The 19051-nt window shown below is 37.7% G+C and overlaps 1 protein-coding gene across 1 annotated transcript in view; it reads right to left on the minus strand.

Moving 5' to 3' along the window:
• Positions 1-19051, minus strand: part of EVC2 (EvC ciliary complex subunit 2) — a 194199-nt gene that overhangs the window by 160200 nt on the left and 14948 nt on the right. The window contains 2 exon segments of the mRNA XM_020992259.2: positions 5869-5934; positions 9423-9607. Of these exon segments, the coding sequence (XP_020847918.1) occupies positions 5869-5934; positions 9423-9607 (251 nt within the window).

Raw genomic sequence — 19051 nt, forward strand, 5'->3', positions numbered from 1 at the left:
GGAAGAAGTAGTAAGGGTAAAGGGGAAGAAAAGGGAGGAGGGATTGATGGAGGCAGTGGTCAAAAGCAAAACACTAGTGAGGAGTGAAAGGGAAAAAGAAGAAAGAAAAGCCTAAAGGGAGGGGGGATAGGGTTTTTTTTTCTTTTATTTTGTTTCCTCTTTCTTGTGGTTCTTCCTGTTGATTCTAATTCTTCCTTACAACATGACTAATGTGAAAATACGTTTAATAGGAATGTATAGGTACAGCCTATATCAGATTGCATGCAGTCTTCCAGCAGGGAAGCAGGGAGGGAGGAGGAGAAAAATTTAAAACTCAAAAGTGTATGGAAGTGATTGTTGAAAACTAAAAATAAATTAATGAAAACAAGGGGAAAAAAAGAAATGATAAATAAGTAGACTTCAAAAAAACCTAGAAAGACTTGTATGGACTGATGTTGAGTGAAGTGAGTAGAACCAGGAGAACATTGTACACAGTAACAGCCACCTTGTGCAATGACTAACTTTGGTAGACTTAGCTCTTCTCAGCAATGCAAGGATCTAAGACATCTCCAAAAGTTTCATGATAGAAAATGTTATCCACATTCAGAGAAAAAACTATGGAGTTTGAACACAGATTGAAGCATACTATTTACTCTTTTTTTTTCTTCTATTTTGTTTTGTTTCCTCTTTCTAGTGGTTCCTCCTATTGGTTCTAGTTCTTCTCTACAACATGACTAGCATGAAAATATGTTTAAGAGGAATGTATATGTAGAGCCTATATCAGATTTCATGTAGTCCTGGGGAAGGAGGTGGGGAGGGAGGGGAAGAAAAATTTAAAACTCAAAAAGGTTATGGAAGCGATTTTCAAAAAATAAAAATAAATTTAAAAATAAATTAAAAATAAATGTTTGTTCCACCAAATTACATTGTTAGAGAGTCACCTGGGTCATTGAGAGACAAAACAACTGGTGGCCATAAGACCATAGATTTTGAGATGTCCACATAAGAAAGATCCATATCCACTGCTGGGCCCATACTCAGAGCCTTTTCAGTTTGATAGGACATGATAGAACTTGGACATTGATAGAAGAGGCTTTCAGAAATTGTGGTCAACACCTAGTGAAATTGTACATTAGAAATTTAGTAAAGGCTACACATAGATTAAAATTTTGGTGAAGATGATGGTGTGGCCACTAATCAAGATATATTTAAATTAGCTTTATGAATGATGACTATAGGTGGTTGGACTACTTGACCTCAAAGGCCCATTCCAGCTTTAAAATTTTGGTTCTAGTGATCATCTGATGTGGTGATTGAACAAGAAACTCAAATTTCATATAACGAGGGCAATCCATTGTGGAAAATGAGCTTTGGAGAAGATCTTAATATTATTATTATTTTTTAATATTGAAATGTCATTACCTTCTAGCTATTTTGAAGGGAGTACTAGCTCTAGCCAGAATAATAGTGATTGGGAAAGGGGGAAGAGAATTGGTTTAGTGCCAATGGAGTCCCATATGATGAGACTGGGGAGGTAGCTTTTTTTTGTTGTTGTTTTTTACTAGGCATGTTCCTTCTCAGTCCAAGATTGCCCTGTTGCTAAAAAAGGGGGCCTCACGCCTACTGACCTTCAAATCTGGCACAAAACTAAGAATACTGAAGGGAAAATTTCTGCCTCTAACCCTCAAGAGAAGCTGAGGATCAGACTGTAGGAGTTCTAACAAAGGAAAAGGTAATTACATCTGCCCTGACTAGACCAAAAGGCTTCACTGGCCTCTTGATAATGACCTACGATATTGGCAAGAGAGAAATCAAATGAGCCTCCAAATCCCTTCCAAGAGAAAATTTCATTAACAGAACTCTGCAAATACCTCTTTAAAGAAAACATATATTTGGGGTGTAATAACAATGATTCCCTCACCTATTCAGAAATCAATAAAAATGAGTGTTTTCCAGGAAGATGAATGATTAAAAACTTTAAGGTGTTTTCCAGCCAAGTAACAAGAAAATGCCCATATGGCTAACTTGTCTGCTGCTAACAAAGCATCTGTTCAACTATATTTAAAATATTTTTAAAAGGCAGGCAAGATAAAATATAAAATAAAATATTAATTAGATTTCAAAATGGAAGCTCTCTTTCTTTTAAAGAACCTAACTGCAACTAATTTACACTTATTACTACCCTCAGATTCTATTCTGATAATTCTGGAATTTTGAGGGAAGTTTTAATTTATCCTAAAACAAAAGGATCTCATAATAACAATCATACTTAAAAAGCATGTCAGAAAGCATTTGGGTGAACATTAATAGACGCAGAAAAAGAAGCGGTATTATAATGCAAATATATTATGGACTGACTGCCTCGGAAGAGGAGATAGATGAGAAGGGCTTAAAAATAGCTGCAATTGTTTTTGTTTTCATTTATCTTTAAGAGCTTATTGCAATCAAAGGATTAGGAGCACTATTTATGTAGGAAATCTAGCATTTTTTCTTCAACTTTACATGTTGTCTTCATCTATTAGAATATAACCTCCAGTGCTTAGCACAGTGCCTGGCATGTAGTAAAGACTTTCGTTGTTGTTGTTATTCGTTATTTCCTATATATGAAGTCATACTTGGTCATATTTTAATTAGTATATTTCATCATAACATTTCACAGAATTTTAGATTTGGAAAGCACCTTCGAGATCATCACATTTAACCTCCAAACCAATTCACAAATCCCTTCTATAATAAATCTGACATGTCCATCCAGTCACTGCTGCAACTTTTGAAAGTTTTTGATATAATTAAGACTTGGAATAGGTTAGGTACACGAGACACAGTAGTCAATGACTATAGTAATCTACTGTTTGATAAACCCAAAGACTCCAGTTTCTGGGATAAGAACTCATTATTTGACAAAAACTGCTGGGAAAACTTGAAAAGAGTATGGCAGAAACTAGGCATAGACCAAAATCTTACACCATATATCAAAACAAAGTCAAAACGGGTACTCTATTTAGATACAAAGGCTGATACTATAAGCAAACTAAGAGAGCAAGGGATAGTTTACCTGTCAGATTTATGGAGAACGGAAGAATTTATGACCAAACAAGAGATAGAACATTATGAAATGCAAAATGGATAATTTTAATTGCATTAAATTCAAAAGTTTTTGCACAAACAAAGCCAACACAACCAAGATTAGGAGGGAAGCAGAAAATTTGGAAAGAATTTTTACAACAAGTGTCTCTGATAAGGACCTCATTTCTAAAATATATAGAGGCCTAAATCAAATTCATAAGACTACAAGCCATTCCCCAGTTGATAAATGGTCAAAGGATATGAACCACCAGTTTTCAGATGAAGAAATTAAAGCTATCTATAGTCACATGAAAAAAAATGCTCTAAATCACTACTGATTAGAGAAATGCAAATCAAAACAACTCTGAGGTACAACCTCCCACCTATCAGATTGGCTAACATGACAAAACAGTAAAATGATAAATACTAGAGAAGATGTGGGAAAATTGGAACATTAATGTATTGTTGGTGGAGTTGGGAAATGATCCAACCATTTTGGAGAGCAATTTGGAACTATACTCAAAAGGTATAAAAATGTGCATAATCTTTGACCCTGCAATAGCACTTCTAGGGCTGTAACCCAAAGAGATCATAAAAAGTGGAAAAGTACCCACTTGTATAAAAATATTTATAGCAGCTCTTTCTGTGGTGGCAAAGAATTGGGAATTGAGAGAATGCCCATCAATTTGGGAATGGCTGAACAAGTTGTGGCATATGAATGTAATGGAATACTCTTGTGCTACAAGAAATGACGAGCAGGCAGACTTCAGAAAAACCTGGAAAGGCTTACATGAGCTGATGCTGAGTTAAGTGAGAACACTTAATACTTAACACACAGGAGAATATTGTACGCATAGTAGGCATGTTGTACAACGATTAACTTTAATAGAGTTAGCTCTTCTCAGCAATGCGAAGATCTAAGACATCTCTAAAAGTCTCATGATGGAAAATGCTATCCACATGCAGAGAAAGAACTATGGGGTTGGAATGCAGATCAAAGCATACTATTTGCTCTTTTTTTTCTCTTCTGTTTTATTTTGTTTCTTCTTTCTTGTAGTTCCTCCTATTGATTCTAATTCTTCTTTACAATATGACTAATGTGAAAATATATTTAATAGGAATGTATATGTAGAGCCTATATCAGATTGCACTCCATCTAAGGGATAGAGATGGGGAGGAAGGAGGAGAAAATTTAAAACTCAAAAGCTTATGGAAGTGAATGTTGAAAACTAAAAATAAATTAAGTTTTAAAAAAAGACTTGGTGGGAAATGAGTTATAACTAGAATACGGCAGTATAAGGGAATAATTTATTCAAAAGGAATATTTGGTGGAGGATGACTGAAGGGAGGAACTAAGCAATATTATCTTAGATGTACAATACAGACTACTGAGGCAGGAAGAGGAAAAAAAGATATTTAGTTTAGGAAATAGATCGCAAACACTAAAGTATGATCCAGTAATGATGGGGAACCTCAAACATCTGTTAGATTTCTCTCACTTCCAGAAACAGAGATGATAAAAATCCATGACTTAACTGAATGGTGATTTCATCCTCCAATAGGTAGAAGAAGCAACCGCAGGAATCTATGGTTTTTGTTGGAATTCATCAACCAATGAAAAATTTGAAAAGATTACAAGATGATGGCTGCCTACAAAAGAGCGATGTGGAACTTTACAAAAAGTGTTGGTCACCTTGAAGGGCAGAATGAGCTGAGGCCAGGCATAAATGCTAAGGACAGGCCAAAAGGCTTGATTTGCTAAAGTGGAAGATGAGAAGATCAAAGTACTGAGAGCAGGCTTTTCATGGAAGATGGGATAATAACAGGTGATAAAAGAAAGGAATCAACTGTTATTCTGTTGATGAGTTCACCACCAAGGAGACTAATCTTTGGATGAGGAAAGAGAAATTACATATGGTTAATGTGAAGTGAAACGCACTAATGAGAAGATAGTAAGTACCTAGCTACTTTCAGTAAGTACAAGTCACGAGGCTGAGACAAACTCTATGGTCAAAGCATTAAGAAATAATCACTTCATGGAGAAGAAATGCCCTAAGACTAGAGGAAAGGAAATTTCTTCCTTTTTAAGAAGGAGAAATAAGACTTTCCAAACTATAACCTGATTAGTTTCTTTCTGATTCTTAGGGAAATTCTAGAATGAATAATTAAAGAGATCTTAAAGAAATACCTCAAAGAAACTACCAATGATCATTTAGAGCCAGAATGACTTCCTCAAGGACAAATTATGCCGAACTATCCTCATTTTCTTTCTTTTTTTGATAAGATTACAAGACTGGTAGACTTGAAGCCTTGTGGGGTGGGGGGAGGGGCGTATACCTGCATTTGAGCAAAAGAATCTGACAAAGTCATTCATGGTATCCTTACAGACAACACGGAGAAACGTGGGTGGGGATGACAGCACATTTTCTAAAGCATCATTGAAGCCTTAGTCTTCCCTGACCCCAGGTCCAGAATGCTTTCCACTACTGACAAGGCTTGGCACCATTCTTTGAAGCTTAGAAAGGCAATGGCCTGAAGTATGACCACCACGTGCTAAATTTTTCAGCCACAGCAACTCATGAATATTGTCTACAGAGTCACAGAGAAGCTAAGCTTTTTCAGTTGTGGAAGGAATACCTATACCAACAGAACTGTGAACGCTCCAAGTACTGACTACAAAAGAGTATTAAATCATTCACTGCTCCTGTGTTTGACTGTATATAGGTAACTAGCACGGCCCATCTTTAAGATACAAAATCAACATCATTTATTGGAATGAAATGCAGTTTTCTTTACAAATGCAACCCACATGTGAAAACTTACCATTGCACATTTCTGGAAAATTATCCCATACCTGGAAGACACAGAAATACTGGAAATATCTTCATGCTGAAAAAAAAAGTACTCAGTGAAAGAAATCCATTCCAACCCAATGTCCTTTATAAAACAGTGTTACAGCATACTTAGATGAAAATGAAAAGCAGTGAGATGAAGACAAATGAACTCTGAAAACAGAATGCCTGCTTTTTTCTGATGACTTTGCCATTCTGGCTGGCTCATTTCAGGATAGGCTGCTGAATTTAGGCCAGGAAAGGACCTCAAAGATCATCTTACTCAAACATTTAATTTTATGAATGAGGCAACTAAGGCCTAGAGAGATGAAATAATGGGATCAATGTCATTCACACAGTAAGTAGCAAAGTCATGATTTGAACTTGAGTATCCTGAGAATGCTGTATACTAAACAGTAAGCAAGTCTCAAAGTCAAGAAGAGTTCGATTCAAGTCCTACCACTGACACATACTGGCTATGTGATTTTGGGCAAGTCATTTAAGCTCTTATTGTTCTATACAACTCTGCAAAACAGTAAGCTACAGAGAAATACCAACATGCATTGGTACAGAGTGTTTCTTCACCTAGCGCTTCTCAATGCCAATGAATCACAGTTCCAATGCTTATCCATATTCTTTCTGACTCTAAATCCAATACTTTTTTCCACTATACCAGGATACTCTTAACACTTCCCCTGAATTTCAGACGCATAAAATGTGGATAATAATACCCAAGCTCTCCAAATCACAGCATTGTTCTGCTGATAGAACTGGATAATGTCTATGTAGGCACTCTGTAAATTCTAAAATACTACATAATGAGGAGATAAATTGAAGGCAGAATGCAGACACAGACAGCTTTATTCAATGATAAAAAATTGGGGGAAGCATTTTGTCAACCTTAAAGCACTACCTAAAACGGAGCTATCATTATTACCACAATCTCTATAAGAAATACATTTGCATAGTTATGAGGCATACATAACATGCAAGCCTAGAAAAACTGATTTATAAGAAATAGTTCAATGGTTCTTTGTTTTTGTTCTTGTGTGAGTATAGAGACCAAGTGTTTATAAGAGGTCAATAATATGGAGAGAAAGGCACAGCTAGCTATTTTATACTTTCTAGATATATTAACCTGGGTAACTTACTTCCTCTCCATAAGAATCAGTTTGCCCACCTACAAAATGGGGCTAATAATATTTTCTACTACCAACGTCTCAAGACTGCTGTGATGAAAGTGTTTTATAAATAGTAACATGGTAGATTGTTTTCATTATTGCTGTTGTCATCATTGATGCTACTGCATTTATTATCTTTATGCCGATTGTCTGACTGCCCAGCAATTGAGATGCACTGCCCACAAATGCCAACTCAGATTTCCTCCGGTCCTAACTAATCTTCTGTCATTTTCCCCTAATATGGGTCTTTCCCTACAGGCAAGAGCGTCCACATACAATGACTTGGAAAATGCTCACGAGGCTTTGCACCTCACTGCCTGGATGTATTCCCCTGCTCTGTTCATTTGGTGCAGTGTGGCGAAAACAGTGGATTTGGGGTTAAAAAACTTGGCTTCAAGTTATGTTCACTCAACATACTACCTGTATTACTTTGAACAACTTATTTAATGGCCCTAGGCCTCAGTTTCCTTATGTGTACAATAAAGGGATAAATGGGAGCATAGCAACTGGGTAATCACTGAGAAAATGATGGTATGTGAATATGTCATATTATTGTGCAGTAAGAAATTATGAAAGAGACAGATAAGAAGAAACTTGGGAAGATTTGTATGAACAGAGACAAAATGAAATAAGCAGCACCAGGAGAACAATTTATGTAATAATTACAATATTTTAAAGAAAAACAACTTTAAAAGATATTAGGAATTTTGATCAATGCAATGGCCAACTCCAGAGGATTAATATGAAACATACTTCACACCTCTTGAAGAGTGGCAAGGGACTAGATGAGCAGAAGAAGATATGCTTTTTCTAGTACATGGTCAGTTTGGATATTTGCTTTACATGTCTCTCCTAACTTGTTATAAGGGAGGTATTTTTTTAATTTGGGGAAAAGAATTGGGAAGGAGAAGAGAACTAATGATAATGATAGAAGGAGCATTAATGTAGAATTTTTAATGCAAAGAAGAGAACAGAAAGAAGATTAGAGGGAAATACAGACAAGCAGGGGAGTTTGGGGTAATGATGTGTCGTCAAAGTCAGCGTATACTTTAAAAGACACAAAACATGCTTTATGTAATAAAATTTGCAGCTTTATATACCATGTTGTTGTTCAATCATTTCAGACTCTTTTTGTGATCCTATTTGGTGTTTTTTTGGCAAAGATACTGGAGTGGCTTGCCATTTCCTTCTCCAGCTTGTTTTACAGATAAGGAAACTGAGGCAAACAGGGTTCAGTGACTTGCCAGGGTCACACAGCTAGTAAATGTCTGAGGCTAGATTTGAATTCAGGTCTTCCTGGCATTCTATCCATTGTGCCACCTAGCTGCTCCCTTCATACACAGTAATTTTTTTTTCTATTCTATAAATATGAGAATATCCATGTTTGTTGGTATTTGATAAGTTCAGAATAACAAACAAAATAAAAAATAGGAAAATATTTTTTATATGGGAGAGGAGGACAAACTGGGTGGTCTCAAAGGTACATTCCATCCTTAACTCTGTGAGTCGGAGTCTTATGATATCATGGACATCAGCTTTCTCAGGTCCTCCCTCCAAAACTAACTACACAAGGCAATGCTCCTTGCCTAATTGTCCCTTCCTTTACTGGATCATTATTTTACTCAAAATCTTCTCAACATTAAGGGGATAGATGCATTGTAGCCTACTAAGCATCCTAGATTCCCAGACATACAGCTAGTCTGAATTGGCAGGGACCCTAAAAATCATCAATTTTAACACCCTGATTTTTGTTATTGTCTGTTGTTCAGTTGTTTTCAGTCAGGTCTGACTCTGTGACCCTTTTGGGGTTTTCTTGGCAAAGAGACTGGAGTGGCTTCCCATTTCCTTCTTCAGCTCATTTTACAGATGAGGAAACTGAAGCAAACTGGGTTAAGTGACATGTGCAGTGTCACACATTTAATGTCTGAGGCCAGATTTGAACTCAGTTCTTCCTAACTCGGGCCCAGTGCTCTATCCACAATGCTACCCAGCTACCCTCATTTTACAGAAAAAGAAACTGAGGCTCAGAGAGTAGAAGTGAGTTGCCTGAAGTCACCCATTTATTAATGGCAGAATTAGGACTAGCCCTGAGATCTGCTGGCTTCCTCTATAGTACTTCAAGAGCTCCAGGAAGAGGAAACCCACGAGGCATCTCACACTAGTACTGGAGTGCTTTAATTGTCAGGCACTATCTTCTTTACTGAGGTGAATCTGTCTTCCTGTGATGCCTTTGATGTGTAAATATACATCAAGTGTTACTAGAGGTTTGCCATAGATTGTTTTTTTTGTACTACATTTTTGTATTATGTGAAAGTATCAGTGAAGTAATAATGCCTATTTTTAATATGTAAAGTAATTCACTTACCAGGTGGTGCATGATGGAAGAATCTCTTTTGAATAAAGTCTTCTTGGTCCATGAGCTTATTAGAGAAAATAGTGAATGACTCCAAGGTCCATCAGAGGCTGCTGATGTCAAGAGCAGGTCAAAATCTTCAGTTCTTCTGTCATTTCCCATTCCAAGTGGCACTTCAGCTAAAATTTCAACCACACCTGAGTCATAGCATGAATTAAAAGGATGTCATGGTAAACTCTGCAGTCAAGTACTACATTAGCCAGAACTGTCGATATTAACAATGATTCATTTTCCTAGAGGGCTTCAAGTTTTTACAAAGTGCTTTTCCCACAACAACCCTTAAAGCTAAGGAATTTAAGTATTATTATCTCCATTTTTCTGAAGATGATATGGAGAACTCAGTGATAGACATGCTTGGTCTTGTGGGTTGTAAATGGCAAAGCCATTATAAATAAGTCAATAAAATGGTGACTGGTCTTAGATTAAAGCCAGACTGATTAGGCCCCCTTGACTAGTGGAAGGAAAGAAAACATACGGAGAGAAACCGATTGTCTGTCCTTGTATTTGGCATTATCTGAACCATTCATGACTGGTGTACTCAGAGATATGTGGGACTGACTTACCCTACACTGGTTCATTCAGTTCCCCTTCTATGCCTCAGCCATTAGTATTTAGGTGACATCCATAACTGCTCAGTGACCTCAGATAATTAAGTTGAATGGTTTGTGGCTATACGTGCAAGGTTAATTTCCTCAAAAAAGGTAAAAGTAGGGACCATGAAAAGCAATAGAATACAGCATGCACATCTCCTAACCTGTTTGTTTAAACTGGTCTATATACCGTGCTCAATTACAGTGGGAAGGAGATATACCTCAAGGGTTCGGTTAAAGGTCAACCAGGCAGAATTTTGGGTTACATGGTCAATAAGATAGAGACCTAGACATTTTATCCATTCCTCAATAACTCTCAAAATCTTCCCAAAAGCAAAATTATGTGCCAGAGGTGAAGCAATTATAACTGTCTCCACAGGCACAGAGGTGGGGTAGCTGCAGCCTCGAGGCCAGGCACATGTGGCCTGCTAGGTCCTCAAGTGCAGCCCTTTGACTGAGTCCAAGTTTTATAGAACAAATCCTTTTACTAAGGGGACTTGCTCTGTGAAATTTGGATTCAGTCAAAGGTCCACACTTGAGGACCTAGAAGGCCACATGTGGCTTCAAGGCTGCAGATTCCCCACCCCTAAGCTAAGATATCAAGAAGTCAGGAAGGTTTCTTATGAATTAACTGCAGAGAATGCTATGCTTACTCATTCAGTAACCCCTCTACCGGTGACCATAATGTGACAGAATGCACAACCTGACCCAAGATATTGCACTCTGGGATTCACTCAATCATTTTCTTTCTGTGGTTGCAGTATCTGGTGCAACCCTGCCCTAAGCCTCACACCCTATTATTCTGCAGCAAAAAGTAGCAGATCTCAACTCTGCCCACCCATCTGCCAAGGAAGAGGAGATTTAGGAAGGCAGAATCATACTCTACTTGGGGAAGAGAACTAAAGAAGGAAGGAAAGATTTGGAGGGGAAATGTGAGTTTAGTTTTGTATGTGTCTCTGAGACATCCAGTTTACAATATCTAACAGGCAAGCAGGGAGGCAGAACTGCAGGTTAGGGGAGATGCCACTGCTAGATATATAGATCTGTGCTTCATCTGCATAGAAATGGTGGTTAAATGTGTGTGAGAGCTGATGAGGTACCAAGAGTGTGTAGAGAGAAAAGAGAAGAGGGCCCAGCATGGAACCTTGGGGAGCATCTGTAAACAGAGGGATATTAAAAATGAACCAGGAAAAGAGATGAAGAAAGGGCAACCAAACAGGTAGGAGGAGAATCAGGAGAGTCAGGCCATGAAAGCCCAGAGAGGAGAGAGTAAACAGGAAAAGATGGTCATGGCTATGAAATGCAGAAGGGAGGATGGGAATAATGCATACCAAGAAAAGAGCATCAAGTCACTAGTAACTTCGGAAAGAACAGAAGTTGAACCATAAGGTCAGAAGCCCGACTGCAATGCACTGTGGAACAAATGAGTGGAAAAGAAATATAGGCAATAAGTAAGAACAGACAGGAAATTTGGCTGATAAATGGAAAAATATAGGATGATAACTAGAGGTAATGGTGGGGCCTAGTGAAAGTATTTATGGATGAGAGAGACTTGGGCATATTGAAGGCAGTAGAGAAGGAACCAGCCCATAGGGAAAGGCTGAATTGTTGAAAAACAAAGGGCATAACTGAGGCAGCAATCTGCTGTAGAACACAGAAACACTACCACATTATCAGAGACTGACAGAGGCGGCCATAAAGTTTGGAGGGGAGGGGGTTTGGAGGTAATGCTAAGGGGCTTTGAAATGAAGAAAACGGGAAAAGTGGTTACACTTAACCAGAATGGCTTCAGCTTTCTCAGTAAGGAAAAAGATGAGATCTTCAGCTAAGAGAGAGAGAGGAGAGGGGGAAGTGTGAGAGCTTTGAGGAAGGAAGAGAAGGTTTGGAATAGTTATAGATGGAGTGAAAAGAACACCAGCTTTGGAATGATGCCTTAGGTTCACCACTTAGCAGCTGCGTGAACTTGGGAATGTTTCTTTTAACTACAGATTCAAATGAGCCTCCATTTCATCATCTATAGCATAGCATAATAATTATTGACATAGGGTTAGGACAATGGGCTACACTAGATATACAGTGGAAAGCATTAAACACTTACAATAAATAAGTGTTATACACTAATTGACTAAAAACCATAACCTTTTGGGGATAAAAAAAAACTAGTCTGACTCTTTTATTTTGCATATGAAGAGATAGACACTCAGAGATAAGAAGTGACTTATCCAGTCCTTCAACCAGTTAGAAGAGAGAGGGGCAAAAGACAGGCTTCCTAATTTCCTAACCCTGTATTCTCTTCTCTGACTGTTGTATTCCTTTTTGAATGATAGGCTGTCTTTCAAGCTAAATATAATCTCGGATATGCGTAATGAGTAAATGAAACTTATTAAGTAAATTTATTCTCTATAAATCATTAATATTATATGTATTACAACACACTAGAGGAATTCAATATTAAGGTCCTCCAAGAGAGACTTTATGTGGCCAGGACATTTACTAGGACACAAGGATGAGAAAAGAATGAAAGAGAATCTGAAACTGCTTGTTGGTGATACTAAATCAGCAGAGCTGAAACAGGACTCAGCACAATGACCCAAACCCTAAGGGATGTTGGAGCAGGTGGGAAGGATGCACACTTAGAGGAAGAATAACTCAGACAAGTCAGTCCGAGTTCCTGGGGTTACAGCCATAGAGGAGGATGTTAAAGTTAATAACAACACACTTCCTACCTTACAGGATTGTTGTAAAATAAGCTACCATTAATCTTCTTATGTGAGAGTATGACAAATGACACTTCAGGAGGTCTGGATGGCAGATATTACAGAGGCAGTTTATCACATGAAGAGATATAGGGTCTTGGTTTCAGAGAACCAGTGAAGAAACAAATTTTTCTCTGCTCATTAGAGAGGTGGGGGGGGGCGACGGAAAGGAATGATGCATATACTGCCAGATGCAATCACTTACATCACTTTTGCAACAAAGGAAGTTTCAATGGGGTAGGTCCAAGAAATGACAGTGACGTACAGCACAAAATGTGCTATACAACACTAATAAAAAAAAAGTGTTAGCTAAGTCACATAGCAAAGATGGCAGAAAGAAGGCAAACTATTTGATTACAAATGGTAGTATAAACAAACAGTAAGACAAAATTTAGTGAGATAATCTCATGGCTCAATTGTTTGGACAAAAATGGGGAGAATTCCAGAATTATTTTTGATCTGAGCAGAGAACTATATTGTCATTGCATTTAGCATAGGATCCAATTAGAAAAGCCAACACTGAGTTGAAAGGTATGAAGGGGGCAGGGAGTTGAATGTTCTCAACTGATGGATGGTCTTCAACATTTCCCAGTTTTAATGAAAACAGTGGTACTACTGAGAATATACTGCTAAGAGCACAAATAAATGAGAAGGGAAAATAGTTGTTCACTTAGGGGAGGAAAAAAAAACAAACTAGAAATACCTGTCAATTGATAAAATAGCTCAGAGTAAGAGAGTGATTTAGTTTTCTCAGCTTTGGTTCTAAGCTTCTCTCCTACCTTTTTTCACCACCCCTTGTGTATTTTCTGTCTGCTTTGTAACACCGATACATGTAAACGGGCCTACCTTCTTTTCACCTCTCTAAATTCCTACCAGTCCTTTAAACTCTAACTTAAATGCCACCTCCTCCAGGAAGCCTCTCCTGATTCTTGGACTCAGGACAATATTCCTTCACAGAAAGACAGAGTTCTTAGTTTGTATTTCTTTAATGCCATTACCATGAAATATTAAATATTATACTTAGTTCTATTGCTAAATTATCTCACTTTGGTAGCTAGGTGGCTCAGTGAGTAGAGTGCTGGCTTGGAATGACCTCTTGAGTTCAAATTTGGCCTCAGACACTTATTAGCTGTGTAACCCTGGGCAACTCACTTAACCCTGTTTGCCTCAGTTTCCTCATCTACAAAATGAGTTGGAGAAGAAAATGGCAAACCACTCTTTTTTTTTTCTTTGCCAAGAAAACCCCAAATGGAGTCACAAAGATTCAGACATGACTGAAAAATAACTAAACATTACCTCCCTTTGCACCCTTTCAGGACAGCACTCTTATCTCAACATTGCATCTTCCTTAAGAGATATGTTGTAATTCAGGATTTTTTTTAGCGGTTTTTTGGGGGGTCAGGTCCAGTCTTTTCTGCCTAGATGATTATTAACCATACTTTGATGACCTGAAGGAGGACAGGAACCAAGTGCCATTCCTCTCTGGCCGGCATTATTGCCATAATCTGCCCATTAGTCTCCCTGCTTCTCATCTCTCCTCACTCCAATCCATGCTCCAATCAGCCAGCAGACTGATCTCCCTAAAGCACAAATCCAACCATATCACCCCCCTCTTCTAAACATTCAAATGGCTCCCTATCATCTCCAGGATCAAATAGAAAATCTGTCGTTGGGCTTTCAAAGGCCTTAATAACTTGGCCCCTTTCCATTCCAGTCTTCTTACCTTCTTCACCTCCATGTTCCCTGAGTCCAGTAACACCGGTCTCCTTATTCTTACTCACAAGCTCTTCCTCCATCTCCTGGGTCTGAGGTTCCCCTATGCCAAGAGTGCTCTCTCTGTTCATCTTGACCTTTAAACTTCCCTGACTTTCGTCAAGCTTCAGTTGAGCAAGATGCCTTTTCCAGTCCTTCATAAACTCAGTGCCTTCCCTCTGAGATTATTCCCATTTTTTTTTGACTATTGCTTATTTGCTTATCAGCATGTTTCCTCCTGCTCTCCAGTATAAGCTCCTTGAGAGCAGGGGCTGTTTTTTGCCTTTCTTTTTATGCCTGACACTTAGCACTTTGCCTGGCAGATTTGTTGTTGCTGAGTCATTTTTCACTTTTGTTCCACTCTCCCTGACCCCATCTGGGGTTTTCTTAGCAAAGGTACTGAAATGGTTTGCCATTTCCTTCTCCAGCTCATTTTACAGATGAGGAAACTGAGGCAAACAGGGTGAAGTGACTTGCCCAGGGTCACACAGTCAGTGAGTGTCTGAAGTTAGATCTGAACTCAGGAAGATGAGTCTTCCTAACTCCACACCCAGAACTCTATCCACTACACTACCTAATTGCCCTTGGTACATAGTACAACCTTAATAAATGCAAGTTGCTAGCTAACTGACTGACTAATTCTGAATTCCTCACAAGTTTTTCATCTGGTAGATGCCAAATATTTGTTAACTTGAAATGGACAGCTTTAAAATGCATATTTCACTGTTTATTTTTTTTACTGAATTTTTTATTTTATTTAAATTTTTATTAAACTTTTTTATTAAATTAGATGCTGAATATAAAAGACCCAGCTAGGTAATATAACTCAATTTTGTTTGTCTTGTTTTTTAAAGAATTTAAAATATAGGTGAAATTATTGGGTGCTAAGGAAAAGTCAGTATCTTTCTGCTTGAAAACAGAATCATGGAACCATGAAACCAAGGATTTCGAAGGAGCAGTTCGTGATGAAAAGGAAAGCTAAAGTATTTTTGTGTTGAGAAAGAGATTGTCAAATAATGTAAGATATGGCCACTGTTATGGAGGATCATTTTTATGTCTAATGCAAGTAGAAAAAGAACTTCTTTTCCAATACAAACTGCTAAAATATGTGTATTTTAAGAAACAAAATTTCAGATGGGATTAGGACAGTGTGGGAGAAAAAAATTCTTTGCAATGTAGATGTGAGGACCTGGCTTTCTTTGTTAATAATATGGAGTGAAGTTTCACTTATGTGGGAACAGTTTAATGTTATAGAGGCAAAGAAAGGCCTTTTATCAAAAACTAGAGAAATATGACTATAAAAAAACACAGGTTTAGGGATACCAGAGACACTAAATATCTTGTTTGAGACTTCAGAGTTAAGACAAGATGGGTACTTTCCCTAATTTGCATATACAAGGTTTTTTTGTTTGTTTGTTTTTCACTAAAAAGGGTAAAACTGAGAAAATGAAAACTTACATAATCATTCGGATGGGGCAGTTAGAAGTAGTCAGCTGACAGAAGGCTTCCATTGAGTGATTCCTAATTGCCCAGAGAGAACTGATTTCATAGCTAAAAGTTCCAGTGATAGATATTGCATGTCACACACTTCAATTAAGATCAAATTTTCACTAAGGGTTTGCTGCTCTCTGCTACCTTCTCTGGCTTGGGAAAGAAAAGTAGAGGGTGAGGAAAGAGGGAATGAGTTGCTACTGCTTTGGTTTCCTGATGAGCTGGTTTAAAGAATGAAGCTGAGCCCTACAGGAAAATTGAAGGGGAAGGGGATAAGAGAGGTGGGGTAGAGATAGAAGGGAGGGCAGATTAGAAGAAGGGGTATTCAGAATGCTTGCCATCTTGGGGTCGGGGGGGGAAGGTGGTGGGGAGAAAATTTGGAACTCAAAATTCTGTGGATGTGAATGTTGAAAACTAAAAATAAATTAATCAATTTTAAAAAAAGAATAAAGCTGAGTTGTGTTGCTGTGAACTCTATTCCGATTGGACAGTGCAGCATCCAGGAGAGTGAATAACTGATTAATTAGGCTGGTCTACATAGCTCAGACATAGGCAGTTTGATGAGTTTTGCAATTCTCTGGCTTAAAGAGAACACATTAACATCTAACATTTTGTAAATGCCTTTTTAGGTGTGATGGTTAATTGAAGGAGCATATGAAGGCCATATAAGTAGAGAGATGAGGATTTCCTCAGCTAAAGAGTGATGGGCATGAATGTCAAGTAGTGAACAGCTACACAGTTCTTTCTGGTGTTGACATTCTTGAATGGACCGGTAACATTTAAACCCAAAGTCTAGAGTTGTGAGTAGCGTTAAGCACGTGGGTTTTCCTCCCTTATGTGCTTCCATACCAGGTGCCTATAAATCTGGCATTGTGTCTAGCTCTTTAGCCAACTTACTTGCACTAGCACTTCATGTGAACAGCCTGCACTCATGCCTTGCCTCTTCTTTGGAGAATATCTCCTCTTACTTTCAACTACAATTCAAACAAGCCCTCCTGAATGAAACCTTTCCTGCCCTGCCCTACTGAGAGTGCACTCCCTTCCAAACAATCTCGTATCTGACTGCTTTTTCCATATGTTTATGTATTTTTATACTGCATATAACATATGCACATATGAATATACCTATAAAATGTTCATGTAATCTATGTATTTTGTACATATATACATATAAATATATATAAATATGCATATATATTTGTATTTCTTTATATTTGATCAGATATTGCATATAACATGGCATATATAATATAAATATAATAAGTAGGTATAACATAAATATAATAAAAATAATGTAATATAAAGACATATAAATATATAAAAAGTTCATAATAAGATAATAATCATATACTTGTTGTCTTCCCCATTAGAAGATGGGCACCTAGCAAACAGAGATAGTTTCATTCTTTGTATTTATATCCTCAGGACCTGGCATAGTACCTGGCACATGTAGACGTTTAATGAATATTTAGATGGATTAACTAATTAATGGTTCCAGAGACTTAGTTTGATAACTACTCTCGTGCGGTTTCTGCTTTTTTTTTGGCAGGCAATTAGGGGTAAGTGATTTGCCCAGGGTCACACAGCTATTAAGTTTCTGAGGCCAGATTTGAATTCAGGTCCTCCTGACTCCAGGGCTGGTACTCTATCCATTGTACCACCTAGCTGCCCCCTGGACTTGCCTTTTACAGAAGTTATGTCAACATTCCTTTGAAAAATCCTCTTGGGACTTCAGGTTTTGTTTTGTTTTGTTTTCTCGCTTCATCATGCATTTTTAAAAATTTTATTCTGAACTTAAGAAATAAAACAAGCATTTCCATAACAAAGTTGAATAGGAAAAAGATGTACATGAAACAGTTTTAACACATGTTTTACCTCCAGATGCCCTGCCTGGTATTTAGGAAGGTCTACCTCTACTACTGTACGACAATCTCTTTGGGTCTCTGTTCCCTCCTATAATGATGAGCTCCAGTAGAAGACGTGGTCTTTGCCAGCTCTGTTCCTATGGTATTCATTTTCCACCTCCCCTCTGATTTATAGCCCATGTTCAAAAGAAAAAGTGTGTATATGCATTATTGCAGACATTCTTAAGTCACATTTGCTACTGAGAAGTAAAATGGCAATTTCTGGTGTTGAAAAAAAAAATTTAAAAGAGGTTGGCTATTAAATAAAGGAGGAAAGAAGGGGGAAAAAGAAATGGCAAAACAGATAGTCGAGAAAGTGCATACTCCATACAAATATGCTTGTTTTGTAGTTTCAAATGTATCTTATTATTTCACTGACACCTTCTGAGCATAATCAAGGCTCTTAGAGAATTAAAAACATTTGCTTCAGGTATTTTATGTACTCAGAGGTGAATAAATGAGAGAAAATAAGACAAAATTTGAATACTATGAGGAAATTGGTTGAAAATCGGGACTACCATGTAGAAGACAGATGAAATTTATTCTCTTTAGCACCAGAGGGCAGAACAAGGAGCAATGAGTTGAGGTTGCCAAGAGGACTTTGGCTTAATATGAGAGCTTTCTGTCAACTAGGGCTGTCCAAAAGTTTAATGAGCTGCCTAAAAGTGACTGGTGAAAGCTAGAATACCATTTGTCAGAATATTGCTGGGGGAAGATTCCTGCTTCAGGTGTAGACTGGACAACAGTGTCTGAAATTACTGCCAGCTTTGAGGCTAAAGAAATCAGTGTTTACAGGTATAAGAACAGGCATGAAGATTAGATTAATTCATCACATTTCATTATAATTTCAACAATTCTGCCATCCTGGTCCATTCCATTAGGTTCACAAGTGAGCACCCCCTATTTCCACAATTAGGATTCTGTCTAGTTGGTAAATAGACTTCAGTCATTTGAAGAAACTCATTGGATAGTGAGAGAGATGTCTTTCTTACACAGACTGCTTTGATGTGTTAAGCTGAAATTACAAGGTGATATTGTTACGTGTTTCCTTTTCCTTACTGAAATGCCTTTTCTGGTAATCCTTCCAC

Source organism: Phascolarctos cinereus, unplaced genomic scaffold (genome assembly GCF_003287225.1).
Source record: "Phascolarctos cinereus isolate Bilbo 61053 unplaced genomic scaffold, phaCin_HiC Scaffold_9;HRSCAF=440, whole genome shotgun sequence".
Lineage (NCBI taxonomy): Eukaryota > Metazoa > Chordata > Mammalia > Diprotodontia > Phascolarctidae > Phascolarctos > Phascolarctos cinereus.